At 36.6% G+C, this 21,278-nt stretch overlaps 2 protein-coding genes and 48 non-coding genes across 50 annotated transcripts; 7 read left to right on the forward strand and 43 right to left on the reverse strand.

Annotated features, from left to right (window-relative positions):
- The first annotated feature begins 1,882 nt into the window (after positions 1 to 1,882).
- Positions 1,883 to 3,601, forward strand: LOC149601396 (uncharacterized). Its single transcript, XM_089860921.1, has 4 exons — positions 1,883 to 1,941; positions 2,837 to 3,049; positions 3,113 to 3,334; positions 3,394 to 3,601. The coding sequence occupies exons 1-4, from the start codon at positions 1,883 to 1,885 to the stop codon at positions 3,599 to 3,601; spliced, it is 702 nt and encodes a 233-aa protein (XP_089717047.1).
- Positions 3,521 to 4,634, forward strand: LOC149601397 (uncharacterized). The gene is made up of 5 exons (XM_089860899.1): positions 3,521 to 3,656; positions 3,776 to 3,806; positions 3,865 to 4,050; positions 4,108 to 4,293; positions 4,357 to 4,634. Coding segments are annotated over exons 2-5 (507 nt in total). The 5' UTR covers positions 3,521 to 3,656; positions 3,776 to 3,804; the 3' UTR covers positions 4,490 to 4,634.
- Positions 4,635 to 5,339: 705 nt separating this feature from the next.
- TRNAT-UGU (transfer RNA threonine (anticodon UGU)) lies at positions 5,340 to 5,412 on the forward strand. Its single transcript has one exon. It is a non-coding gene; the product is annotated as a tRNA-Thr (tRNA).
- Positions 5,413 to 6,228: 816 nt separating this feature from the next.
- Positions 6,229 to 6,301, forward strand: TRNAT-UGU (transfer RNA threonine (anticodon UGU)). The gene has a single exon. It is a non-coding gene; the product is annotated as a tRNA-Thr (tRNA).
- Positions 6,302 to 6,433: 132 nt separating this feature from the next.
- TRNAT-UGU (transfer RNA threonine (anticodon UGU)) lies at positions 6,434 to 6,506 on the forward strand. The gene has a single exon. It is a non-coding gene; the product is annotated as a tRNA-Thr (tRNA).
- Positions 6,507 to 6,878: 372 nt separating this feature from the next.
- On the forward strand, positions 6,879 to 6,951 carry TRNAT-UGU (transfer RNA threonine (anticodon UGU)). The gene has a single exon. It is a non-coding gene; the product is annotated as a tRNA-Thr (tRNA).
- Positions 6,952 to 7,083: 132 nt separating this feature from the next.
- On the forward strand, positions 7,084 to 7,156 carry TRNAT-CGU (transfer RNA threonine (anticodon CGU)). Its single transcript has one exon. It is a non-coding gene; the product is annotated as a tRNA-Thr (tRNA).
- A 522-nt stretch (positions 7,157 to 7,678) lies between these two features.
- Positions 7,679 to 7,748, reverse strand: TRNAT-UGU (transfer RNA threonine (anticodon UGU)). Its single transcript has one exon. It is a non-coding gene; the product is annotated as a tRNA-Thr (tRNA).
- A 364-nt stretch (positions 7,749 to 8,112) lies between these two features.
- Positions 8,113 to 8,185, reverse strand: TRNAT-UGU (transfer RNA threonine (anticodon UGU)). Its single transcript has one exon. It is a non-coding gene; the product is annotated as a tRNA-Thr (tRNA).
- A 495-nt stretch (positions 8,186 to 8,680) lies between these two features.
- TRNAT-CGU (transfer RNA threonine (anticodon CGU)) lies at positions 8,681 to 8,753 on the reverse strand. The gene has a single exon. It is a non-coding gene; the product is annotated as a tRNA-Thr (tRNA).
- An 816-nt stretch (positions 8,754 to 9,569) lies between these two features.
- TRNAT-UGU (transfer RNA threonine (anticodon UGU)) lies at positions 9,570 to 9,642 on the reverse strand. The gene has a single exon. It is a non-coding gene; the product is annotated as a tRNA-Thr (tRNA).
- A 132-nt stretch (positions 9,643 to 9,774) lies between these two features.
- TRNAT-UGU (transfer RNA threonine (anticodon UGU)) lies at positions 9,775 to 9,844 on the reverse strand. The gene has a single exon. It is a non-coding gene; the product is annotated as a tRNA-Thr (tRNA).
- Positions 9,845 to 10,412: 568 nt separating this feature from the next.
- On the reverse strand, positions 10,413 to 10,485 carry TRNAT-UGU (transfer RNA threonine (anticodon UGU)). The gene has a single exon. It is a non-coding gene; the product is annotated as a tRNA-Thr (tRNA).
- A 574-nt stretch (positions 10,486 to 11,059) lies between these two features.
- On the reverse strand, positions 11,060 to 11,129 carry TRNAT-UGU (transfer RNA threonine (anticodon UGU)). The gene has a single exon. It is a non-coding gene; the product is annotated as a tRNA-Thr (tRNA).
- Positions 11,130 to 11,493: 364 nt separating this feature from the next.
- On the reverse strand, positions 11,494 to 11,566 carry TRNAT-UGU (transfer RNA threonine (anticodon UGU)). The gene has a single exon. It is a non-coding gene; the product is annotated as a tRNA-Thr (tRNA).
- Positions 11,567 to 11,698: 132 nt separating this feature from the next.
- TRNAT-UGU (transfer RNA threonine (anticodon UGU)) lies at positions 11,699 to 11,771 on the reverse strand. Its single transcript has one exon. It is a non-coding gene; the product is annotated as a tRNA-Thr (tRNA).
- A 158-nt stretch (positions 11,772 to 11,929) lies between these two features.
- On the reverse strand, positions 11,930 to 12,002 carry TRNAT-CGU (transfer RNA threonine (anticodon CGU)). The gene has a single exon. It is a non-coding gene; the product is annotated as a tRNA-Thr (tRNA).
- A 132-nt stretch (positions 12,003 to 12,134) lies between these two features.
- TRNAT-UGU (transfer RNA threonine (anticodon UGU)) lies at positions 12,135 to 12,207 on the reverse strand. The gene has a single exon. It is a non-coding gene; the product is annotated as a tRNA-Thr (tRNA).
- Positions 12,208 to 12,774: 567 nt separating this feature from the next.
- On the reverse strand, positions 12,775 to 12,847 carry TRNAT-UGU (transfer RNA threonine (anticodon UGU)). Its single transcript has one exon. It is a non-coding gene; the product is annotated as a tRNA-Thr (tRNA).
- A 132-nt stretch (positions 12,848 to 12,979) lies between these two features.
- On the reverse strand, positions 12,980 to 13,052 carry TRNAT-UGU (transfer RNA threonine (anticodon UGU)). The gene has a single exon. It is a non-coding gene; the product is annotated as a tRNA-Thr (tRNA).
- Positions 13,053 to 13,219: 167 nt separating this feature from the next.
- On the reverse strand, positions 13,220 to 13,292 carry TRNAT-CGU (transfer RNA threonine (anticodon CGU)). Its single transcript has one exon. It is a non-coding gene; the product is annotated as a tRNA-Thr (tRNA).
- A 336-nt stretch (positions 13,293 to 13,628) lies between these two features.
- On the reverse strand, positions 13,629 to 13,701 carry TRNAT-UGU (transfer RNA threonine (anticodon UGU)). The gene has a single exon. It is a non-coding gene; the product is annotated as a tRNA-Thr (tRNA).
- A 369-nt stretch (positions 13,702 to 14,070) lies between these two features.
- Positions 14,071 to 14,140, reverse strand: TRNAT-UGU (transfer RNA threonine (anticodon UGU)). Its single transcript has one exon. It is a non-coding gene; the product is annotated as a tRNA-Thr (tRNA).
- Positions 14,141 to 14,504: 364 nt separating this feature from the next.
- On the reverse strand, positions 14,505 to 14,577 carry TRNAT-UGU (transfer RNA threonine (anticodon UGU)). The gene has a single exon. It is a non-coding gene; the product is annotated as a tRNA-Thr (tRNA).
- A 132-nt stretch (positions 14,578 to 14,709) lies between these two features.
- TRNAT-UGU (transfer RNA threonine (anticodon UGU)) lies at positions 14,710 to 14,782 on the reverse strand. The gene has a single exon. It is a non-coding gene; the product is annotated as a tRNA-Thr (tRNA).
- Positions 14,783 to 14,940: 158 nt separating this feature from the next.
- TRNAT-CGU (transfer RNA threonine (anticodon CGU)) lies at positions 14,941 to 15,013 on the reverse strand. The gene has a single exon. It is a non-coding gene; the product is annotated as a tRNA-Thr (tRNA).
- A 132-nt stretch (positions 15,014 to 15,145) lies between these two features.
- On the reverse strand, positions 15,146 to 15,218 carry TRNAT-UGU (transfer RNA threonine (anticodon UGU)). The gene has a single exon. It is a non-coding gene; the product is annotated as a tRNA-Thr (tRNA).
- A 567-nt stretch (positions 15,219 to 15,785) lies between these two features.
- On the reverse strand, positions 15,786 to 15,858 carry TRNAT-UGU (transfer RNA threonine (anticodon UGU)). Its single transcript has one exon. It is a non-coding gene; the product is annotated as a tRNA-Thr (tRNA).
- Positions 15,859 to 15,990: 132 nt separating this feature from the next.
- Positions 15,991 to 16,063, reverse strand: TRNAT-UGU (transfer RNA threonine (anticodon UGU)). Its single transcript has one exon. It is a non-coding gene; the product is annotated as a tRNA-Thr (tRNA).
- Positions 16,064 to 16,230: 167 nt separating this feature from the next.
- On the reverse strand, positions 16,231 to 16,303 carry TRNAT-CGU (transfer RNA threonine (anticodon CGU)). Its single transcript has one exon. It is a non-coding gene; the product is annotated as a tRNA-Thr (tRNA).
- A 132-nt stretch (positions 16,304 to 16,435) lies between these two features.
- On the reverse strand, positions 16,436 to 16,508 carry TRNAT-UGU (transfer RNA threonine (anticodon UGU)). The gene has a single exon. It is a non-coding gene; the product is annotated as a tRNA-Thr (tRNA).
- Positions 16,509 to 16,666: 158 nt separating this feature from the next.
- TRNAT-CGU (transfer RNA threonine (anticodon CGU)) lies at positions 16,667 to 16,739 on the reverse strand. The gene has a single exon. It is a non-coding gene; the product is annotated as a tRNA-Thr (tRNA).
- A 132-nt stretch (positions 16,740 to 16,871) lies between these two features.
- On the reverse strand, positions 16,872 to 16,944 carry TRNAT-UGU (transfer RNA threonine (anticodon UGU)). The gene has a single exon. It is a non-coding gene; the product is annotated as a tRNA-Thr (tRNA).
- Positions 16,945 to 17,102: 158 nt separating this feature from the next.
- On the reverse strand, positions 17,103 to 17,175 carry TRNAT-CGU (transfer RNA threonine (anticodon CGU)). Its single transcript has one exon. It is a non-coding gene; the product is annotated as a tRNA-Thr (tRNA).
- Positions 17,176 to 17,307: 132 nt separating this feature from the next.
- On the reverse strand, positions 17,308 to 17,380 carry TRNAT-UGU (transfer RNA threonine (anticodon UGU)). The gene has a single exon. It is a non-coding gene; the product is annotated as a tRNA-Thr (tRNA).
- Positions 17,381 to 17,511: 131 nt separating this feature from the next.
- Positions 17,512 to 17,584, reverse strand: TRNAT-GGU (transfer RNA threonine (anticodon GGU)). The gene has a single exon. It is a non-coding gene; the product is annotated as a tRNA-Thr (tRNA).
- A 167-nt stretch (positions 17,585 to 17,751) lies between these two features.
- TRNAT-UGU (transfer RNA threonine (anticodon UGU)) lies at positions 17,752 to 17,824 on the reverse strand. Its single transcript has one exon. It is a non-coding gene; the product is annotated as a tRNA-Thr (tRNA).
- A 132-nt stretch (positions 17,825 to 17,956) lies between these two features.
- TRNAT-UGU (transfer RNA threonine (anticodon UGU)) lies at positions 17,957 to 18,029 on the reverse strand. The gene has a single exon. It is a non-coding gene; the product is annotated as a tRNA-Thr (tRNA).
- A 158-nt stretch (positions 18,030 to 18,187) lies between these two features.
- On the reverse strand, positions 18,188 to 18,260 carry TRNAT-CGU (transfer RNA threonine (anticodon CGU)). The gene has a single exon. It is a non-coding gene; the product is annotated as a tRNA-Thr (tRNA).
- A 132-nt stretch (positions 18,261 to 18,392) lies between these two features.
- Positions 18,393 to 18,465, reverse strand: TRNAT-UGU (transfer RNA threonine (anticodon UGU)). The gene has a single exon. It is a non-coding gene; the product is annotated as a tRNA-Thr (tRNA).
- Positions 18,466 to 18,596: 131 nt separating this feature from the next.
- Positions 18,597 to 18,669, reverse strand: TRNAT-GGU (transfer RNA threonine (anticodon GGU)). Its single transcript has one exon. It is a non-coding gene; the product is annotated as a tRNA-Thr (tRNA).
- Positions 18,670 to 18,836: 167 nt separating this feature from the next.
- Positions 18,837 to 18,909, reverse strand: TRNAT-CGU (transfer RNA threonine (anticodon CGU)). The gene has a single exon. It is a non-coding gene; the product is annotated as a tRNA-Thr (tRNA).
- A 371-nt stretch (positions 18,910 to 19,280) lies between these two features.
- Positions 19,281 to 19,353, reverse strand: TRNAT-UGU (transfer RNA threonine (anticodon UGU)). Its single transcript has one exon. It is a non-coding gene; the product is annotated as a tRNA-Thr (tRNA).
- A 131-nt stretch (positions 19,354 to 19,484) lies between these two features.
- Positions 19,485 to 19,558, reverse strand: TRNAS-UGA (transfer RNA serine (anticodon UGA)). The gene has a single exon. It is a non-coding gene; the product is annotated as a tRNA-Ser (tRNA).
- A 132-nt stretch (positions 19,559 to 19,690) lies between these two features.
- TRNAT-UGU (transfer RNA threonine (anticodon UGU)) lies at positions 19,691 to 19,760 on the reverse strand. Its single transcript has one exon. It is a non-coding gene; the product is annotated as a tRNA-Thr (tRNA).
- Positions 19,761 to 20,124: 364 nt separating this feature from the next.
- On the reverse strand, positions 20,125 to 20,197 carry TRNAT-UGU (transfer RNA threonine (anticodon UGU)). The gene has a single exon. It is a non-coding gene; the product is annotated as a tRNA-Thr (tRNA).
- Positions 20,198 to 20,568: 371 nt separating this feature from the next.
- TRNAT-UGU (transfer RNA threonine (anticodon UGU)) lies at positions 20,569 to 20,641 on the reverse strand. Its single transcript has one exon. It is a non-coding gene; the product is annotated as a tRNA-Thr (tRNA).
- Positions 20,642 to 20,772: 131 nt separating this feature from the next.
- TRNAT-UGU (transfer RNA threonine (anticodon UGU)) lies at positions 20,773 to 20,845 on the reverse strand. The gene has a single exon. It is a non-coding gene; the product is annotated as a tRNA-Thr (tRNA).
- Positions 20,846 to 20,977: 132 nt separating this feature from the next.
- On the reverse strand, positions 20,978 to 21,047 carry TRNAT-UGU (transfer RNA threonine (anticodon UGU)). The gene has a single exon. It is a non-coding gene; the product is annotated as a tRNA-Thr (tRNA).
- A 158-nt stretch (positions 21,048 to 21,205) lies between these two features.
- Positions 21,206 to 21,278, reverse strand: TRNAT-CGU (transfer RNA threonine (anticodon CGU)). Its single transcript has one exon. It is a non-coding gene; the product is annotated as a tRNA-Thr (tRNA).

Raw genomic sequence — 21,278 nt, forward strand, 5'->3', positions numbered from 1 at the left:
GCGTAGATTTTCTCAATGGGCCAAGGTCGCGAAACAACCAACGACTCGATCTCTAATAAAATAGATTCTTGAGCGTCTATATCGCGTTGATTTATTTCTAACGCTCTTTGTTCGAAACGGGCCCTATATAGATCACGATACGCTAAAGGCACATTATTATAGAGTGTGTCCAACTCTTCCGCGTTGCGGCATTGTTCGGGTTCACGCGGTACGCTTAACATATATTTAAATATGTCTGTAAATGTTTCAAGAATAGCGTATCCTCTATTAGACAAACAAGGCGGTAAAATTTCCCCGACTGTAGCTGGGTTAAGTTTGAGAAATGTACATAAATTAAAGAAAAAAGCGTAAATTTTCTTAATTGGCCATGGTCGTAACGCGGCCAATTCCTCGATCTCGAATAAAATAGATTCTTGATCCATCTTTACGCGTTTTTATAGTAAAAAAAAAAAAAACTTACGTTAAATGCTATCCCCATGAAAAACAAAAAAGAATATAAAAATGCGTTACCTTTCAAATCAAGACGTGTCCGGGCAGGTTTTGTAAAACTTTTCTAAAAGCGAGACTATGCTATTCGTCTTTACTTTATAACTCTGAAGTAGAGAATGAGTTTTGCATACTCAACATATCGCCTTATATAGGTCATAACACTCAGCTTACCCCCCTCCTCCCCCCACATGTTGTACGTAACGGCTTTTTACGAAGCAAAAATGTAATCTTTTTTAGATACATCCCCCCTCTCTCCCTCTAAAGAGCCCGTACTCTAACAAGAACCGACCAACACAGTTTCGTCCAGGCCTGTTTACCCTATATGAAAGAGGCCAACCTTAAACTAGAACTGCCACCCACCCTCTCTCCCCAAAACCAAACTCTAACTAGAACTGCCACCCCCCCCTCTCTCCCCAAAACTAAACTCTAACTAGAACTCCCCCTCTCTCTCTACCCCCAAGCTAAACTCTAACTAGAACAAATCTTTGCCCAGACATGTTTACCCTATATGAAAGAAGCCAACCTTTAACTAGAACTAGAACTAACCCCCTTTCTCCCCCCTCTAAAGAATGAAGACATAAGCCATGTTAGGGCTCACTTTGATTTTGACAGTCGAATAAGAAGGTCGCTTGAATTGTAAGTAGAATTTTTGCGTAACAGTTTTGGGCGCTCGCTTGGTATAATAGCAACGGTTGCTTTTTTTAAGATAAGAATGGAAGTTGATAATTTTCGTAAACGAAAACTCCCGTCCAAACCTCGTAAAATCAATTCGAGATTTCATTTGGGAGAAGTATTTCTATCTTTCGGATTCACGTCTGATCTCAATATAGAGATTAGAATATGCCAGAAAGAACCAGATTTGTCCACGTTTCGCTTTGATGTTGACACCTGGCAAGCTTTTGCATCCAAAATTGGTCCGCTTAGCGGATGGACAAGTTGCCAAGAACCCACATCATACGACGCTATTTTAGCCGATACTCCATTATCTTCGACATCAGCACACGCAACCTTTAACAATCTAAAGCTGGAAACGAATATCAGGGGTGGAGACAGTATCGACTTCACATTGAACGCTTCAGAAGCAAGCGAGTTAAATCGATTAATGCCATATATTAATGAACATGTGAAAAAGCTTGTATCGAACGAACAGGTGTATTTATTACTTGGTGATTTGATCTGCGCTGAACTTATTACCATATATAAAATATTACACATAGGTTACGGTGAATTCTTTTCCTTCGAAGAAATTGAAGATCATATTAATTTTGATCGTGTACTATCATATTTTGGCTCGTACGTTTCACCGTATAAAATATTAATGGCTTTTGAAAGTAGATTAAAGGAACGCGGAATAAGTTTTGATTTTCAATCGTATAATATATTTAATATATTAATGTCTCAAACTTCTTATTTAAAGAAACGTATAAGCGTTGTCAATCTTTTTGGCCTGGTGTAAATTTGTATTGAAATAAATTTTTTAAAACGTAATTTTTGTCATTTGATCTGGATAGGCATATATATTTATAGGACCATAACAAGACGTTTCTAAAGCATTGTGGACAACATTAACTAGTCTACAAAGAAATCGGCTAGGATTGTGTTATTATCGTTAGAAATCATTTGAACTCGGGGTCAAATTCTTGTTTTTTTGTGACAGCGTCTAGACTTGTTTTTATTAATGTATTGAAAGACATGCGGCTAGGGTACATGGAAATCGGTGTTATTATTATCGTTAGAAATCATTTGAACTCGGGGTCAAAATTCTGTTTTTTTAGATATGTGAGATGGTCTAGACTTGTATTATTTATTAATTTATTGAAAGACATGCGGCTAGGGTACATGGAAATCGGTGTTATTATTATCGTTAGAAATCATTTGAACTCGGGGTCAAATTCTTGTTTTTTTTTAGGAATGTGACAGCGTCTAGACTTGTATTTATTAATGTATTGAAAGCTAGGGTACATGGAAATCGGCTAGGAATGTGTTGTTATTACCGTTAGAAATCATTTGAAGTCTGGGTCAAATTCTTGTTTTTTTTTAGATATGTGAGGTGGTCTAGACTTGTATTATTTTGGGGTCTCGTTTGCTTCAATAACAACTTTTGAATATTGGAAAGATCATAAGGTTTTTGTATTGGGGTATATAGAAAGAGCGTCGGAGACTAAAAGAACCCCCCGGTTTCTCCATGGTTTCTATAAATACGGCAATTTACCCAATACAAAAATCACTCTCAGCCTAAACACTGACGAACCACTACTACTAAGACTAAATCCTGCACCAAACTTTCAACATGTGAGTATAATGTTTTTTCTCCTGAAACCATAGAATAAGTTTTTTGGTTATTTAGGGCACCCAACCCTTTACCGTTTGGGAATGAGGTATTTGAATTCCTAAACCCACCTGTCCAAGATGAACCTTTGGAAGAAGAACCTTTTCCTCTAGCGGAACTAGAGGAAGTGGTGGTGGAAGGAGGGGAGGAGGAATGGGAGAATGAGGAATTGGATGAGGAATTGGATGAGGATGATGAAGATCCTACGCCATTGGATTGCAACATCCAACGGTAAACATTCCATGTTTTCTCCTATTTTTTAGTAGCTATATTTCCTCCATAAAATTTGATCAGGATCTTAGCCCAGATCCGTCAGGAGGCCGAGGAAGAAGAATGGCTTGCCAACAACGAAGTACGCCCGGCCATCGAACAAGTGTACTCGGTCGAGACAAATTATGTTATCGAAGCCCTGGGTCAAACCCTATTGGGTTTCATGGTATTCCCTGTAGAGCCCCTAGAGGGGGCACCCCTAGTCGAGGAACAGCCCTTAAACATAGCTAACTGTTATTCCGGCTTGTAAGTTATATAGTTTTTTTCTTTTTTAAGACCATTTCTAATTTCTTTTTTCTTTACAGTCTCAATACGGCCATCTTAAAGTTTTTTAAAAGGAGAGCCCGAATATACAGGGAATCCGAAGGGGAGGTTGATGCTGACGGCGTGATTGACGCCGCGTCCGTTCGGAGAGCAACCGAGCACGACATACGTCGGGCGAAACTGTTCCTCGACAAAGTCGCCTACGGGGTGCTCGCCCAACAGATGGTAGATCTAGGGCTTTTTCGATAACATAAATATCCGCGTCTCGGGGGGCTATTCAATTTCCCGCCCCTAGCCCCCAAAGGTAAGAAACCGTTTTTGTATATTATAAGGGGGGGGGTAAAGAGTGTCTGGGTTTCAACGGTCCCCCTCCATACTATATATACGGAGAGTTTCCCAATACTAAAATCATTCTCGCTTTAGCTTCGGCCAGAACATCATCCACCATTATCATGTGAGCATACTGTTTTTTTTTCTGAAATCGTGGAAAGACTAACTTTTGAACTTATTAGGGCGTACAGTCATATTGACGATGTTCTTTTGTACACGGACGACGAGGAGGACCCGAGACAAAATTTTTACGAGTGGCAACAGCGTCAGCCACCTCCACATCAACAGCGTCAGCCACCCCCACATCAACCCCAGGAAAACCCGCCGAGAGTAAATGAACATCTGCCAAATGATTGCAGCCTCTTCAGGTAAAGTCTCTATATTTTTTAAAACTTTAATGGCTATATTCAAACATTTTTTTATAGGATCCTTGCTGATGTCCATAAGGACTTAGTGAGGATTCGCGCGGAGAATCTCGGACATGGTTTTGATCTCCGCGAGGACGACGTTGTCTTCCGGGAGTTGAGTTCTCGACTCATACCATTCGTTGACATAACACCCACTCCCGGAAACCCTATGCCGGTTTACGTTAACACGTCTCTCTCGGGCTCGTAAGTTAATTAGCATTATTTTTTTAAAGACGGATCCCTAATATCTTTTCTTTCTATTTTTAGTCTCAATGCCGCTATCACCGACTATTTCAAGGGGAGAGCGGGTACCCCCAATGAGGGAGTCCTAGACCGGTTTAGGCAAAAACGTTTCCTCAGAGCTGTAGCAAATGATGTTCATTTACAAACAGGCCTTTAATCTTTCAATTTTTTCTATTTAAAATTATATATATATATATACAAATAAAACATGGATAAAATATTTAAAATTATATATATATACAAATAAAACATGGATAAAATATTTAAAATTATATATAGACAAATAAAACATGGATAAAGTATTTAACGCCTCTTGATTTATACATATCGCAAAAGTAAATAATATTACCGGAATTAAAATTCCGTGTAAAATTAAAAAAACGTTGGGATAGAAATTCCTAGGCTTGTACAGGCATTCCCCCGCTTTGCACGCGTAACGGAGAAGAGGAACCCGAGAGATATATTCCTATAACATTTCAGTGCTATTCGGAGAGAAAACGCGAGCCGCTATGGTTGTACACGCATTCCCCCGCTTTGCACATGTAAAGGAGAAGAGGAAAAAAAGAGAGAGGAAAAAAAAAACTCTCCTTCACAGCGCTCTCGCGCCGCTAGGCTAGTACATTCGCAAGCGTAAAAATAAAGAGACGGTCAAAGGGAAAGAGACGGTGAAAGTCAGGGAACCAAGAGAGAGAGAGAAAAAAAAACTCTCCAGCCTTCACAACGCTCTTGCGGGTATCGGGCTGGGTAAAGAGAAAGTGAAAGTCAGAATAAAAAAAGGGGACTTAGCGCAAAGAGAGAGCATACACTCAAGAACAACCTCCACCCTTCAGGTGGAGGAGGTGAGGGGGAGACACACCAACCCCCCTCCGGGGATGGAGGCATGGGGGCAAAAATTCGTCCCCCCCCCTTCGCGGGTATAAACCATGGGGGGAAAAAAATTCATCCCCCCCTGCGCTGCCCGCGGGTATCGAGGCTTACTATTCTCTTTCATATCGTTTCAGAGCAAGAGCTCCGTGGCTTAGTGGTTAAAGCGCCTGTCTTGTAAACAGGAGATCATGAGTTCGATTCTCGTCGGAGCCTTGCTGTTATGTTACTTGAATTATTTTTCGTAGCTATTAAATTTTGAAAAATAAAACAAAGGGTAAAAGTTCCGATGAGTTAATTTAGTTAAATTACTGGAATATTCAGAATTCATATCGTTTCAGAGCAAGAGCTCCTCGGCTTTGTGGTTAAAGCGCCTGTCTCGTAAACAGGAGACCATGAGTTCGATTGTCGTCGGAGCCTTGCTGTTAAGTTTCATGAACTAGATTTCGTAGCTATCAAATTTTGAAAAAATTAAAAATAATAGTTGATTTATATATTCATATATGCAAACAATAGGGTTAAAGTTGCGACGAGTTAATTGAGATAATTTACTGAAAAATTCAGCATTAATATCGCTTCAAAGCAAGGGCTCCGTGGCTTAGTGGTTAAAGCGCCTGTCTTGTAAAAACGAGATTATGAGTTCGATTCTCGTCGGAGCCTTGCTGTTATGTTACTTGAATTATTTTTCGTAGATATTAAAGTTTGAAAAATAAAACAATAGGGTAAAAGTTCCGATGAGTTAATTTAGTTATATTACTGGAATATTCAGAATTCATATCGTTTCAGAGCAAGATCTCCGTGGCTTAGTGGTTAAAGCGCCTGTCTCGTAAACAGGAGATCATGAGTTCGATTGTCGTCGGAGCCTTGCTGTTAAGTTACATGAACTAGGTCTCGTAGTTATCAAATTTTGAAAAAATTAAAAATAATAGTTGATTTATATATGCATATATGCAAACAATAGGGTAAAAGTTGCGAATAGTTAATTGAGTTAATTTACTGAAAAATTCAGCATTAATATCGCTTCAAAGCAAGGGCTCCGTGGCTTAGTGGTTAAAGCGCCTGTCTTGTAAACAGGAGATCATGAGTTCGATTCTCGTCGGAGCCTTGCTGTTATGTTACTTGAATTTTTTTTCGTAGCTATTAAATTTTGAAAAATAAAACAATAGGGTAAAAATTCCGATGAGTTAATTTAGTTAAATTACTGGAATATTCAGAATTCATATCGTTTCAGAGCCAGAGCTCCGTGGCTTAGTGGTTAAAGCACCTGTCTTGTAAACAGGAGATCATGAGTTCGATTCTCGTCGGAGCCGTGCTGTTATGTTACTTGAATTATTTTTCGTAGCTATTAAATTTTGAAAAATAAAACAATAGGGTAAAAGTTCCGATGAGTTAATTTAGTTAAATTACTGGAATATTCAGAATTCATATCGTTTCAGAGCAAGAGCTCCGTGGCTAAGTGGTTAAAGCGCCTGTCTCGTAAACAGGAGATCATGAATTCAATTGTCGTCGGAGCCTTGCTGTTAAGTTACATGAACTAGATTTCATAGCTATCAAATTTTGAAAAAATTAAAAATAATAGTTGATTTATATATGCATATATGCAAACAATAGGGTAAAAGTTGCGGCGAGTTAATTGAGTTAATTTACTGAAAAATTCAGCATTTATATCGCTTCAAAGCACGGGCTCCGTGGATTAGTGGTTAAAGCGCCTGTCTTGTAAACAGGAGATTATGAGTTCGAATCTCGTCGGAGCCTTGCTGTTATGTTACTTGAATTATTTTTCGTAGCTATTAAATTTTGAAAAATAAAACAATAGGGTAAAAGTTCCGATGAGTTAATTTAGTTAAATTACTCGAATATTCAGAATTCAAATCGTTTCAGAGCAAGAGCTCCGTGGCTTAGTGGTTAAAGCGCCTGTCTCGTAAACAGGAGATCATGAGTTCGATTGTCGTCGGAGCCTTGCTGTTAAGTTACATGAACTAGATTTCGTAGCTATCAAATTTTGAAAAAATTAAAAATAATAGTTGATTTATATATGCATATGTGCAAACAATAGGGTAAAAGTTGCGACGAGTTAATTGAGTTAATTTACTGAAAAATTCAGCATTAATATCGCTTCAAAGCACGGGCTCCGTGGCTTAGTGGTTAAGGCGCCTGTCTTGTAAACAGAAGATCATGCGCATACACTCAAGAACAACCTCCACCCTTCAGGTGGAGGAGGTGAGGGGGAGACACACCAACCCCCCTCCGGGGATGGAGGCATGGGGGCAAAAATTCGTCCCCCCCTTCGCGGGTATAAACCATGGGGGAAAAAAAATTCATCCCCCCCTGCGCTGCCCGCGGGTATCGAGGCTTACTATTCTCTTATGAATTCTGAATATTCCAGTAATTTAACTAAATTAACTCATCGGAACTTTTACCCTTTTGTTTTATTTTTCAAAATTTAATAGCTACGAAAAGAAATTCAAGTAACATAACAGCAAGGCTCCGACGAGAATCGAACTCATGATCTGTTTACAAGACAGGCGCTTTAACCACTAAGCCACGGAGCCCGTGCTTTGAAGCGATATTAATGCTGAATTTTTCAGTAAATTAACTCAATTAACTCGTCGCAACTTTTACCCTATTGTTTGCATACATAAATCAACTATAATTTTTAATTTTTTCAAAATTTGATAGCTACGAAATCTAGTTCATGTGACTTAACAGCAAGGCTCCGACGACAATTGAACTCTTGATCTACTGTTTACGAGACAGGCGCTTTAACCACTAAGCCAAGGAGATCTTGCTCTGAAACGATATGAATTCTGAATATTCCAGTAATTTAACTAAATTAACTCATCGGAACTTTTACCCTATTTTTTTATTTTTCAAAATTTAATATCTACGAAAAATAATTCAAGTAACATAACAGCAAGGCTCCGACGAGAATCGAACTCATGATCTCCTGTTTACAAGACAGGCGCTTTAACCACTAAGCCACGGAGCCCTTGCTTTGAAGCGATATTAATGCTGAATTTTTCAGTAAATTAACTCAATTAACTATTCGCAACTTTTACCCTATTGTTTGCATATATGCATATATAAATCAACTATTATTTTTAATTTTTTCAAAATTTGATAACTACGAGACCTAGTTCATGGACGAACCAATACTGAAGGACGGATGGCAGAGGGAGAAAGTTAAAAAATACTTGTTAATTCTCCTTCTAGCGGCAGATAGTAGCAAACAGGATAGTGGGGGGCTTATGGGGGAATCAACGTTCTAAAGAGGGAAGCAGCAAACGTCTTAGTTTGTCTAGATGGCGCTAGCTTTTTCCGGGACTTGACTCGGTATTTTTCATAACCCCCCTCCGTTTTGATGCTGAAAATGGGGAAGTAAGCTTAACATTGGTTGTTTACTCGCTTAGTATGGGGCTCTATGGGCTGCCATCGGTCCTTCAGTATTCGTTCGTCCATGCCTAGTTCATGTAACTTAACAGCAAGGCTCCGACGACAATCGAACTCATGATCTCCTGTTTACGAGACAGGCGCTTTAACCACTAAGCCACGGAGCCCGTTCTTTGAAGCGATATTAATGCTGAATTTTTCAGTAAATTAACTCAATTAACTCGTCGCAACTTTTACCCTATTGTTTGCATATATGCATATATAAATCAACTATTATTTTTAATTTTTTCAAAATTTGATAGCTACGAAATCTAGTTCATGTGACTTAACAGCAAGGCTCCGACGACAATTGAACTCATGATCTCCTGCTTACGAGACAGGCGCTTTAACCACAAAGCCACGGAGATCTTGCTCTGAAACGATATGAATTCTGAATATTCCAGTAATATAACTAAATTAACTCATCGGAACTTTTACCCTATTGTTTTATTTTTCAAACTTTAATATCTACGAAAAATAATTCAAGTAACATAACAGAAAGGCTCCGACGAGAATCGAACTCATAATCTCGTTTTTACAAGACAGGCGCTTTAACCACTAAGCCACGGAGCCCTTGCTTTGAAGCGATATTAATGCTGAATTTTTCAGTAAATTATCTCAATTAACTCGTCGCAACTTTAACCCTATTGTTTGCATATATGAATATATAAATCAACTATTATTTTTAATTTTTTCAAAATTTGATAGCTACGAAATCTAGTTCATGAAACTTAACAGCAAGGCTCCGACGACAATCGAACTCATGGTCTCCTGTTTACGAGACAGGCGCTTTAACCACAAAGCCGAGGAGCTCTTGCTCTGAAACGATATGAATTCTGAATATTCCAGTAATTTAACTAAATTAACTCATCGGAACTTTTACCCTTTGTTTTATTTTTCAAAATTTAATAGCTACGAAAAATAATTCAAGTAACATAACAGCAAGGCTCCGACGAGAATCGAACTCATGATCTTCTGTTTACAAGACAGGCGCTTTAACCACTAAGCCACGGAGCTCTTGGTCTGAAACGATATGAATTCTGAATATTCCAGTAATTTAACTAAATTAACTCATCGGAACTTTTACCCTATTGTTTTATTTTTCAAAATTTAATAGCTACGAAAAGAAATTCAAGTAACATAACAGCAAGGCTCCGACGAGAATCGAACTCATGATCTGTTTACAAGACAGGCGCTTTAACCACTAAGCCACGGAGCCCGTGCTTTGAAGCGATATTAATGCTGAATTTTTCAGTAAATTAACTCAATTAACTCGTCGCAACTTTTACCCTATTGTTTGCATACATAAATCAACTATAATTTTTAATTTTTTCAAAATTTGATAGCTACGAAATCTAGTTCATGTGACTTAACAGCAAGGCTCCGACGACAATTGAACTCTTGATCTACTGTTTACGAGACAGGCGCTTTAACCACTAAGCCAAGGAGATCTTGCTCTGAAACGATATGAATTCTGAATATTCCAGTAATTTAACTAAATTAACTCATCGGAACTTTTACCCTATTTTTTTGTTTTTCAAAATTTAATATCTACGAAAAATAATTCAAGTAACATAACAGCAAGGCTCCGACGAGAATCGAACTCATGATCTCCTTTTTACAAGACAGGCGCTTTAACCACAAAGCCACGGAGCTCTTGCTCTGAAACGATATGAATTCTGAATATTCCAGTAATTTAACTAAATTAACTCTCGGAACTTTAACCCTATTGTTTTATTTTTCAAAATTTAATAGCTACGAAAAATAATTCAAGTAACATAACAGCAAGGCTCCGACGAGAATCGAACTCATGATCTCCTGTTTACAAGACAGGCGCTTTAACCACTAAGCCACGGAGCCCGTGCTTTGAAGCGATATTAATACTGAATTTTTCAGTAAATTAACTCAATTAACTCGTCGCAACTTTTACCCTATTGTTTGCATATATGCATATATAAATCAACTATTATTTTTAATTTTTTCAAAATTTGATAGCTATGAAATCTAGTTCATGTAACTTAACAGCAAGGCTCCGACGACAATCGAACTCATGATCTCATGTTTACGAGACAGGCGCTTTAACCACTAAGCCACTGAGCTCTTGCTCTGAAACGATATGAATTCTGAATATTCCAGTATTTTAACTAAATTAACTCATCGAAACTTTTACCCTATTGTTTTATTTTTCAAAATTTAATAGCTACGAAAAATAATTCAAGTAACATAACAGCAAGGCTCCGACGAGAATCGAACTCATGATCTGTTTACAAGACAGGCGCTTTAACCACTAAGCCACGGAGCTCTTGCTCTGAAACGATATGAATTCTGAATATTCCAGTAATTTAACTAAATTAACTCATCGGAACTTTTACCCTATTGTTTTATTTTTCAAAATTTAATAGCTACGAAAAAAAATTCAAGTAACATAACAGCAAGGCTCCGACGAGAATCGAACTCATGATCTGTTTACAAGACAGGCGCTTTAACCACTAAGCCACGGAGCCCGTGCTTTGAAGCGATATTAATGCTGAATTTTTCAGTAAATTAACTCAATTAACTCGTCGCAACTTTTACCCTATTGTTTGCATACATAAATCAACTATAATTTTTAATTTTTTCAAAATTTGATAGCTACGAAATCTAGTTCATGTGACTTAACAGAAAGGCTCCGACGACAATTGAACTCATGATCTACTGTTTACGAGACAGGCGCTTTAACCACTAAGCCAAGGAGATCTTGGTCTGAAACGATATGAATTCTGAATATTCCAGTAATTTAACTAAATTAACTCATCGGAACTTTTACCCTATTTTTTTATTTTTCAAAATTTAATAGCTACGAAAAATAATTCATGTAACATAACAGCAAGGCTCCGACGAGAATCGAACTCATGATCTCCTGTTTACAAGACAGGCGCTTTAACCCCTAAGCCACGGAGCTCTTGCTCTGAAACGATATGAATTCAGAATATTCCAGTAATTTAACTAAATTAACTCATCGGATCTTTTACCCTATTGTTTTATTTTTCAAAATTTAATAGCTACGAAAAATAATTCAAGTAACATAACAGCAAGGCTCCGACGAGAATCGAACTCATGATCTCCTGTTTACAAGACAGGCGCTTTAACCACTAAGCCACGGAGCCCGTGCTTTGAAGCGATATTAATGCTGAATTTTTCAGTAAATTAACTCGTCGCAACTTTTACCCTATTGTTTGCATATATGCATATATAAATCAACTATTATTTTTAATTTTTTCAAAATTTGATAGCTATGAAATCTAGTTCATGTAACTTAACAGCAAGGCTCCGACGACAATCGAACTCATGATCTCATGTTTACGAGACAGGCGCTTTAACCACTAAGCCACGGAGCTCTTGTTCTGAAACGATATGAATTCTGCATATTCCAGTATTTTAACTAAATTAACTCATCGAAACTTTTACCCTATTGTTTTATTTTTCAAAATTTAATAGCTACGAAAAATAATTCAAGTAACATAACAGCAAGGCTCCGTCGAGAATCGAACTCATGATCTCCTGTTTACAAGACAGGCGCTTTAACCACTAAGCCACGGAGCCCGTGCTTTGAAGCGATATTAATGCTGAATTTTTCAGTAAATTAACTCATCGCAACTTTTACCCTATTGTTTGCATATTTGCATATATAAATCAACTATTATTTTTAATTTTTTCAAAATTTGATAGCTACGAAATCTAGTTCATGTGACTTAACAGCAAGGCTCCGACGACAATTGAACTCATGATCTATTGTTTACGAGACAGGCGCTTTAACCACTAAGCCAAGGAGATCTTGGTCTGAAACGATATGAATTCTGAATATTCCAGTAATTTAACTAAATTAACTCATCGGAACTTTTACCCTATTTTTTTATTTTTCAAAATTTAATATCTACGAAAAATAATTCAAGTAACATAACAGCAAGGCTCCGACGAGAATCGAACTCATGATCTCCTTTTTACAAGACAGGCGCTTTAACCACAAAGCCACGGAGCTCTTGCTCTGGAACGATATGAATTCTGAATATTCCAGTAATTTAACTAAATTAACTCTCGGAACTTTAACCCTATTGTTTTATTTTTCAAAATTTAATAGCTACGAAAAATAATTCATGTAACATAACAGCAAGGCTCCGACGAGAATCGAACTCATGATCTCCTGTTTACAAGACAGGCGCTTTAACCACTAAGCCACGGAGCTCTTGCTCTGAAACGATATGAATTCAGAATATTCCAGTAATTTAACTAAATTAACTCATCGGAACTTTTACCCTATTGTTTTATTTTTCAAAATTTAATAGCTACGAAAAATAATTCAAGTAACATAACAGCAAGGCTCCGACGAGAATCGAACTCATGATCTCCTGTTTACAAGACAGGCGCTTTAACCACTAAGCCACGGAGCCCGTGCTTTGAAGCGATATTAATGCTGAATTTTTCAGTAAATTAACTCAATTAACTCGTCGCAACTTTTACCCTATTGTTTGCATATATGCATATATAAATCAACTATTATTTTTAATTTTTTCAAAATTTGATAGCTATGAAATCTAGTTCATGTAACTTAACAGCGAGGCTCCGACGACAATCGAACTCATGATCTCATGTTTACGAGACAGGCGCTTTAACCACTAAGCCACGGAGCTCTTGCTCTGAAACGATATGAATTCTGCATATTCCAGTATTTTAACTAAATTAACTCATCGAAACTTTTACCCTATTGTTTTATTTTTCAAAATTTAATAGCTACGAAAAATAATTCAAGTAACATAACAGCAAGGCTCCGTCGAGAATCGAACTCATGATCTCCTTTTTACAAGACAGGCGCTTTAACCACAAAGCCACGGAGCTCTTGCTCTGAAACGATATGAATTCTGAATATTCCAGTAATTTAACTAAATTAACTCTCGGAACTTTAACCCTATTGTTTTATTTTTCAAAATTTAATAGCTACGAAAAATAATTCAAGTAACATAACAGCAAGGCTCCGACGAGAATCGAACTCATGATCTCCTGTTTACAAGACAGGCGCTTTAACCACTAAGCCACGGAGCCCGTGCTTTGAAGCGATATTAATACTGAATTTTTCAGTAAATTAACTCAATTAACTCGTCGCAACTTTTACCCTATTGTTTGCATATATGCATATATAAATCAACTATTATTTTTAATTTTTTCAAAATTTGATAGCTATGAAATCTAGTTCATGTAACATAACAGCAAGGCTCCGACGAGAATCGAACTCATGATCTGTTTACAAGACAGGCGCTTTAACCACTAAGCCACGGAGCTCTTGCTCTGAAACGATATGAATTCTGAATATTCCAGTAATTTAACTAAATTAACTCATCGGAACTTTTACCCTATTGTTTTATTTTTCAAAATTTAATAGCTACGAAAAAAAATTCAAGTAACATAACAGCAAGGCTCCGACGAGAATCGAACTCATGATCTGTTTACAAGACAGGCGCTTTAACCACTAAGCCACGGAGCCCGTGCTTTGAAGCGATATTAATGCTGAATTTTTCAGTAAATTAACTCAATTAACTCGTCGCAACTTTTACCCTATTGTTTGCATACATAAATCAACTATAATTTTTAATTTTTTCAAAATTTGATAGCTACGAAATCTAGTTCATGTGACTTAACAGAAAGGCTCCGACGACAATTGAACTCATGATCTACTGTTTACGAGACAGGCGCTTTAACCACTAAGCCAAGGAGATCTTGGTCTGAAACGATATGAATTCTGAATATTCCAGTAATTTAACTAAATTAACTCATCGGAACTTTTACCCTATTTTTTTATTTTTCAAAATTTAATAGCTACGAAAAATAATTCATGTAACATAACAGCAAGGCTCCGACGAGAATCGAACTCATGATCTCCTGTTTACAAGACAGGCGCTTTAACCCCTAAGCCACGGAGCTCTTGCTCTGAAACGATATGAATTCAGAATATTCCAGTAATTTAACTAAATTAACTCATCGGATCTTTTACCCTATTGTTTTATTTTTCAAAATTTAATAGCTACGAAAAATAATTCAAGTAACATAACAGCAAGGCTCCGACGAGAATCGAACTCATGATCTCCTGTTTACAAGACAGGCGCTTTAACCACTAAGCCACGGAGCCCGTGCTTTGAAGCGATATTAATGCTGAATTTTTCAGTAAATTAACTCGTCGCAACTTTTACCCTATTGTTTGCATATATGCATATATAAATCAACTATTATTTTTAATTTTTTCAAAATTTGATAGCTATGAAATCTAGTTCATGTAACTTAACAGCAAGGCTCCGACGACAATCGAACTCATGATCTCATGTTTACGAGACAGGCGCTTTAACCACTAAGCCACGGAGCTCTTGTTCTGAAACGATATGAATTCTGCATATTCCAGTATTTTAACTAAATTAACTCATCGAAACTTTTACCCTATTGTTTTATTTTTCAAAATTTAATAGCTACGAAAAATAATTCAAGTAACATAACAGCAAGGCTCCGTCGAGAATCGAACTCATGATCTCCTGTTTACAAGACAGGCGCTTTAACCACTAAGCCACGGAGCCCGTGCTTTGAAGCGATATTAATGCTGAATTTTTCAGTAAATTAACTCATCGCAACTTTTACCCTATTGTTTGCATATTTGCATATATAAATCAACTATTATTTTTAATTTTTTCAAAATTTGATAGCTACGAAATCTAGTTCATGTGACTTAACAGCAAGGCTCCGACGACAATTGAACTCATGATCTATTGTTTACGAGACAGGCGCTTTAACCACTAAGCCAAGGAGATCTTGGTCTGAAACGATATGAATTCTGAATATTCCAGTAATTTAACTAAATTAACTCATCGGAACTTTTACCCTATTTTTTTATTTTTCAAAATTTAATATCTACGAAAAATAATTCAAGTAACATAACAGCAAGGCTCCGACGAGAATCGAACTCATGATCTCCTTTTTACAAGACAGGCGCTTTAACCACAAAGCCACGGAGCTCTTGCTCTGGAACGATATGAATTCTGAATATTCCAGTAATTTAACTAAATTAACTCTCGGAACTTTAACCCTATTGTTTTATTTTTCAAAATTTAATAGCTACGAAAAATAATTCATGTAACATAACAGCAAGGCTCCGACGAGAATCGAACTCATGATCTCCTGTTTACAAGACAGGCGCTTTAACCACTAAGCCACGGAGCTCTTGCTCTGAAACGATATGAATTCAGAATATTCCAGTAATTTAACTAAATTAACTCATCGGAACTTTTACCCTATTGTTTTATTTTTCAAAATTTAATAGCTACGAAAAATAATTCAAGTAACATAACAGCAAGGCTCCGACGAGAATCGAACTCATGATCTCCTGTTTACAAGACAGGCGCTTTAACCACTAAGCCACGGAGCCCGTGCTTTGAAGCGATATTAATGCTGAATTTTTCAGTAAATTAACTCAATTAACTCGTCGCAACTTTTACCCTATTGTTTGCATATATGCATATATAAATCAACTATTATTTTTAATTTTTTCAAAATTTGATAGCTATGAAATCTAGTTCATGTAACTTAACAGCGAGGCTCCGACGACAATCGAACTCATGATCTCATGTTTACGAGACAGGCGCTTTAACCACTAAGCCACGGAGCTCTTGCTCTGAAACGATATGAATTCTGCATATTCCAGTATTTTAACTAAATTAACTCATCGAAACTTTTACCCTATTGTTTTATTTTTCAAAATTTAATAGCTACGAAAAATAATTCAAGTAACATAACAGCAAGGCTCCGTCGAGAATCGAACTCATGATCTCCTGTTTACAAGACAGGCGCTTTAACCACTAAGCCACGGAGCCCGTGCTTTGAAGCGATATTAATGCTGAATTTTTCAGTAAATTAACTCATCGCAACTTTTACCCTATTGTTTGCATATTTGCATATATAAATCAACTATTATTTTTAATTTTTTCAAAATTTGATAGCTACGAAATCTAGTTCATGTGACTTAACAGCAAGGCTCCGACGACAATTGAACTCATGATCTCCTGTTTACGAGACAGGCGCTTTAACCACTAAGCCACGGAGCTCTTGCTCTGAAACGATATGAATTCTGCATATTCCAGTATTTTAACTAAATTAACTCATCGAAACTTTTACCCTATTGTTTTATTTTTCAAAATTTAATAGCTACGAAAAATAATTCAAGTAACATAACAGCAAGGCTCCGTCGAGAATCGAACTCATGATCTCCTGTTTACAAGACAGGCGCTTTAACCACTAAGCCACGGAGCCCGTGCTTTGAAGCGATATTAATGCTGAATTTTTCAGTAAATTAACTCATCGCAACTTTTACCCTATTGTTTGCATATTTGCATATATAAATCAACTATTATTTTTAATTTTTTCAAAATTTGATAGCTACGAAATCTAGTTCATGTGACTTAACAGCAAGGCTCCGACGACAATTGAACTCATGATCTCCTGTTTACGAGACAGGCGCTTTAACCACTAAGCCACGGAGCTCTTGCTCTGAAACGATATGAATTCTGAATATTCCAGTAATTTAACTAAATTAACTCATCGGAACTTTTACCCTATTGTTTTATTTTTCAAAGTTTAATAGCTACGAAAAATAATTCAAGTAACATAACAGCAAGGCTCCGACGAGAATCGAACTCATGATCTCCTGTTTACAAGACAGGCGCTTTAACCACTAAGCCACGGAGCTCTTGCTCTGAAACGATATGAATTCTGAATATTCCAGTTATTTAACTAAATTTACTCATGGGAACTTTTACCCTATTGTTTTATTTTTCAAAATTTAATAGCTACGAAAAAAATTCAAGTAACAAAACAGCAAGGCTCCGACGAGAATCGAACTCATGATCTCCTGTTTACCAGACAGGCGCTTTAACCACTAAGCCACGGAGCCCTTGCTTTGAAGCGATATTAATGCTGAATTTTTCAGTAAATTAACTCAATTAACTCGTCGCAACTTTTACCCTATTGTTTGCATATATGCATATATATATCAACTATTATTTTTAATTTTTTCAAAATTTGATAGCTACGAAATCTAGTTCATGTGACTTAACAGCAAGGCTCCGACGAGAATCGAACTCATGATCTCCTGTTTACAAGACAGGCGCTTTAACCACTAAGCCACGGAGCTCTTGCTCTGAAACGATATGAATTCTGCATATTCCAGTATTTTAACTAAATTAACTCATCGAAACTTTTACCCTATTGTTTTATTTTTCAAAATTTAATAGCTACGAAAAATAATTCAAGTAACATAACAGCAAGGCTCCGTCGAGAATCGAACTCATGATCTCCTGTATACAAGACAGGCGCTTTAACCACTAAGCCACGGAGCCCGTGCTTTGAAGCGATATTAATGCTGAATTTTTCAGTAAATTAACTCATCGCAACTTTTACCCTATTGTTTGCATATTTGCATATATAAATCAACTATTATTTTTAATTTTTTCAAAATTTGATAGCTACGAAATCTAATTCATGTGACTTAACAGCAAGGCTCCGACGACAATTGAACTCATGATCTCCTGTTTACGAGACAGGCGCTTTAACCACTAAGCCACGGAGCTCTTGCTCTGAAACGATATGAATTCTGAATATTCCAGTAATTTAACTAAATTAACTCATCGGAACTTTTACCCTATTGTTTTATTTTTCAAAGTTTAATAGCTACGAAAAATAATTCAAGTAACATAACAGCAAGGCTCCGACGAGAATCGAACTCATGATCTCCTGTTTACAAGACAGGCGCTTTAACCACTAAGCCACGGAGCTCTTGCTCTGAAACGATATGAATTCTGAATATTCCAGTTATTTAACTAAATTTACTCATCGGAACTTTTACCCTATTGTTTTATTTTTCAAAATTTAATAGCTACGAAAAAAATTCAAGTAACAAAACAGCAAGGCTCCGACGAGAATCGAACTCATGATCTCCTGTTTACCAGACAGGCGCTTTAACCACTAAGCCACGGAGCCCTTGCTTTGAAGCGATATTAATGCTGAATTTTTCAGTAAATTAACTCAATTAACTCGTCGCAACTTTTACCCTATTGTTTGCATATATGCGTATATATATCAACTATTATTTTTAATTTTTTCAAAATTTGATAGCTACGAGATCTAGTTCATGTAACTTAACATCAAGGCTCCGACGACAATCGAACTCATGATCTCCTGTTTACGAGACAGGCGCTTTAACCACTAAGCCACGGAGCCCGTGCTTTGAAGCGATATTAATGCTGAATTTTTCAGTAAATTAACTCAATTAACTCGTCGCAACTTTTACCCTATTGTTTGCATATATGCATATATAAATCAACTATTATTTTTAATTTTTTCAAAATTTGATAGCTACGAAATCTAGTTCATGTGACTTAACAGCAAGGCTCCGACGACAATTGAACTCATGATCTCCTGCTTACGAGACAGGCGCTTTAACCACTAAGCCACGGAGATCTTGCTCTGAAACGATATGAATTCTGAATATTCCAGTAATTTAACTAAATTAACTCATCGGAACTTTTACCCTTTGTTTTATTTTTCAAAATTTAATAGCTACGAAAAACAATTCAAGTAACATAACAGCAAGGCTCCGACGAGAATCGAACTCATGATCTCCTGTTTACAAGACAGGCGCTTTAACCACTAAGCCACGGAGCTCTTGCTCTGAAACGATATGAATTCTGAATATTCCAGTAATTTAACTAAATTAACTCATCGGAACTTTTACCCTTTGTTTTATTTTTCAAAATTTAATAGCTACGAAAAACAATTCAAGTAACATAACAGCAAGGCTCCGACGAGAATCGAACTCATGATCTCCTGTTTTTCAAGACAGGCGCTTTAACCACTAAGCCACGGAGCTCTTGCTCTGAAACGATATGAATTCTGAATATTCCAGTAATTTAACTAAATTAACTCATCGGAACTTTTACCCTATTGTTTTATTTTTCAAAATTTAATAGCTACGAAAAAAAATTCAAGTAACATAACAGCAAGGCTCCGACGAGAATCGAACTCATGATCTGTTTACAAGACAGGCGCTTTAACCACTAAGCCACGGAGCCCGTGCTTTGAAGCGATATTAATGCTGAATTTTTCAGTAAATTAACTCAATTAACTCGTCGCAACTTTTACCCTATTGTTTGCATACATAAATCAACTATAATTTTTAATTTTTTTCAAAATTTGATAGCTACGAAATCTAGTTCATGTGACTTAACAGCAAGGCTCCGACGACAATTGAACTCATGATCTACTGTTTACGAGACAGGCGCTTTAACCACTAAGCCAAGGAGCTCTTGCTCTGAAACGATATGAATTCTGAATATTCCAGTAATTTAACTAAATTAACTCTCGGAACTTTTACCCTATTGTTTTATTTTTCAAAATTTAATATCTACGAAAAATAATTCAAGTAACATAACAGCAAGGCTCCGACGAGAATCGAACTCATAATCTCCTTTTTACAAGACAGGCGCTTTAACCACTAAGCCACGGAGCCCTTGCTTTGAAGCGATATTAATGCTGAATTTTTCAGTAAATTAACTCAATTAACTCGTCGCAACTTTTACCCTATTGTTTGCATATATGCATATATAAATCAACTATTATTTTTAATTTTTTCAAAATTTGATAGCTACGAAATCTAGTTCATGAAACTTAACAGCAAGGCTCCGACGACAATCGAACTCATGGTCTCCTGTTTACGAGACAGGCGCTTTAACCACAAAGCCACGGAGCTCTTGCTCTGAAACGATATGAATTCTGAATATTCCAGTAATTTAACTAAATTAACTCATCGGAACTTTTACCCTTTGTTTTATTTTTCAAAATTTAATAGCTACGAAAAACAATTCAAGTAACATAACAGCAAGGCTCCGACGAGAATCGAACTCATGATCTCCTGTTTACAAGACAGGCGCTTTAAGCACTAAGCCACGGAGCTCTTGGTCTGAAACGATATGAATTCTGAATATTCCAGTATTTTAACTAAATTAACTCATCGGAATTTTTACCCTTTGTTTTATTTTTCAAAATTTAATAGCTACGAAAAACAATTCAAGTAACATAACAGCAAGGCTCCGACGAGAATCGAACTCATGATCTCCTGTTTACAAGACAGGCGCTTTAACCACTAAGCCACGGAGCTCTTGCTCTGAAACGATATGAATTCTGAATATTCCAGTAATTTAACTAAATTAACTCATCGGAACTTTTACCCTATTGTTTTATTTTTCAAAATTTAATAGCTACGAAAAAAAATTCAAGTAACATAACAGCAAGGCTCCGACGAGAATCGAACTCATGATCTGTTTACAAGACAGGCGCTTTAACCACTAAGCCACGGAGCCCGTGCTTTGAAGCGATATTAATGCTGAATTTTTCAGTAAATTAACTCATCGCAACTTTTACCCTATTGTTTGCATATTTGCATATATAAATCAACTATTATTTTTAATTTTTTCAAAATTTGATAGCTACGAAATCTAGTTCATGTGACTTAACAGCACGGCTCCGACGACAATTGAACTCATGATCTCCTGTTTACGAGACAGGCGCTTTAACCACTAAGCCACGGAGCT

Source organism: Phalangium opilio, unplaced genomic scaffold (assembly GCF_054372755.1).
Source record: "Phalangium opilio isolate 3A_F unplaced genomic scaffold, DU_Popi_V2 ptg000360l_1, whole genome shotgun sequence".
Taxonomy (NCBI): Eukaryota; Metazoa; Arthropoda; class Arachnida; order Opiliones; family Phalangiidae; genus Phalangium; species Phalangium opilio.

Coding starts and splice junctions, on each gene's coding strand:
- LOC149601396 (XM_089860921.1), top strand. CDS start 1,883: ATGTCTCAAACTTCTTATTTAAAGAAACGTATAAGCGTTGTCAATCTT. Junction 3,050..3,112: donor TTGGATTGCAACATCCAACG/GTAAACATTCCA, acceptor AAATTTGATCAG/GATCTTAGCCCAGATCCGTC. Junction 3,335..3,393: donor GCTAACTGTTATTCCGGCTT/GTAAGTTATATA, acceptor TTTTCTTTACAG/TCTCAATACGGCCATCTTAA.
- LOC149601397 (XM_089860899.1), top strand. Junction 4,051..4,107: donor AATGATTGCAGCCTCTTCAG/GTAAAGTCTCTA, acceptor ATTTTTTTATAG/GATCCTTGCTGATGTCCATA. Junction 4,294..4,356: donor AACACGTCTCTCTCGGGCTC/GTAAGTTAATTA, acceptor TTCTATTTTTAG/TCTCAATGCCGCTATCACCG.